This window comes from Corapipo altera, unplaced genomic scaffold (assembly GCF_003945725.1).
Source record: "Corapipo altera isolate COAL_440 unplaced genomic scaffold, ASM394572v1 124, whole genome shotgun sequence".
Lineage (NCBI taxonomy): Eukaryota > Metazoa > Chordata > Aves > Passeriformes > Pipridae > Corapipo > Corapipo altera.
In genome coordinates, this window is record NW_020884967.1 from 1582924 (window position 1) to 1583937 (window position 1014).

General features: G+C 76.0%; 1 protein-coding gene across 3 annotated transcripts in view; it reads left to right on the forward strand.

The window, feature by feature from the left end:
* Positions 1–1014, forward strand: part of PHF2 (PHD finger protein 2) — an 82744-nt gene continuing 81730 nt past the window's right edge. For all 3 annotated transcript variants that reach the window (XM_027664988.1, XM_027664990.1, XM_027664989.1), the window contains exon 1: positions 1–511. In XM_027664988.1, the coding sequence (XP_027520789.1) occupies positions 414–511 (98 nt within the window). In that variant the 5' untranslated portion in view covers positions 1–413. The remainder of the gene's footprint in view (positions 512–1014) is intronic.

A 1014-nucleotide genomic window follows, 5' to 3' on the forward strand; every position in this document is an offset into this window, starting at 1 on the left:
TGACGCAAGGCCGGGCCCGCCGGGGAGGCCGCGCCGGGCTGTCACCAGGGGGCACCGCCGCGATCGCCGAGCACCGGGAATCACCATCCTGGAGGGACAACAACAACAACAACAACAGAGAGCCCCGGCCCGCGGCGCCGGCGGGCGGCGGGACCCGGCCATGGCCCCCGGCTCCGGGCAGCGCTTCCCTGTCCTCCGGCACCGCTCGCCTGCCCCTCAGGAGCCCTAAATCCACTACCGCGGTTTTCTGGCGTTATTTTTTTTTATTATATTTTTATTATTTCGTTTTTTCCACTCTCTCCCCTCTCCCCCCCGCGTCCCCCCCTCGCGCCCCGGCCCCGCCGTGCCCGCACTCGCCGCGCTCCGCTCGGCCGGGCGGGCGGGCGCCGTGAGCGGAGCGGATCGGCGCGAACATGGCGACGGTGCCCGTCTATTGCATCTGCCGGCTGCCCTACGACGTGACCCGCTTCATGATCGAGTGCGACGCCTGCAAGGACTGGTTCCACGGCAGGTAACGCACCGCGCCCGCACCCCGGCCCCCGGCCCCGCCGCCCCCGGTGCCGCCGCCGCCGCCGCGCTCCCTCCCGCAGGCCTTCCCGGCGCGGGGGAAGGAGGAGCCGGCTCTGCCCCGGCGCCGCTCCCGCGCTGCCCGCGCGCTGGTTTTGTGTGTTTTGTGGGGTCTGGGGCCGCGTTACCCGCACAAAGCTGCTCCCCCCGCGCTGACACCGGAGGCCCCCGGGGGTGGCGGGGGCCATTGTGCGCACCCGGGGAGGGGACGGGGCCGCCCCGCGTCCCTCCCGCAGCCGGGCCCGGGGCGGGGGACGCGGAGCTCGGCCGCGCTGTCAGCGGGCTCGGCCGCGGCGCCTCGGCCTCTCCCGCCCGGGCAGGGCTCGGGCGCCCCGGCCCCCCGCGGGTGTTCCCCGGTGACAGGGCGGCCATGGCCGGGGCGGGCCGGGGGCTGCGGGAGCGCCCGCCCTGGAGCCCCTCGGCGCGGGGAGCGGGGCCGAGGGGCGG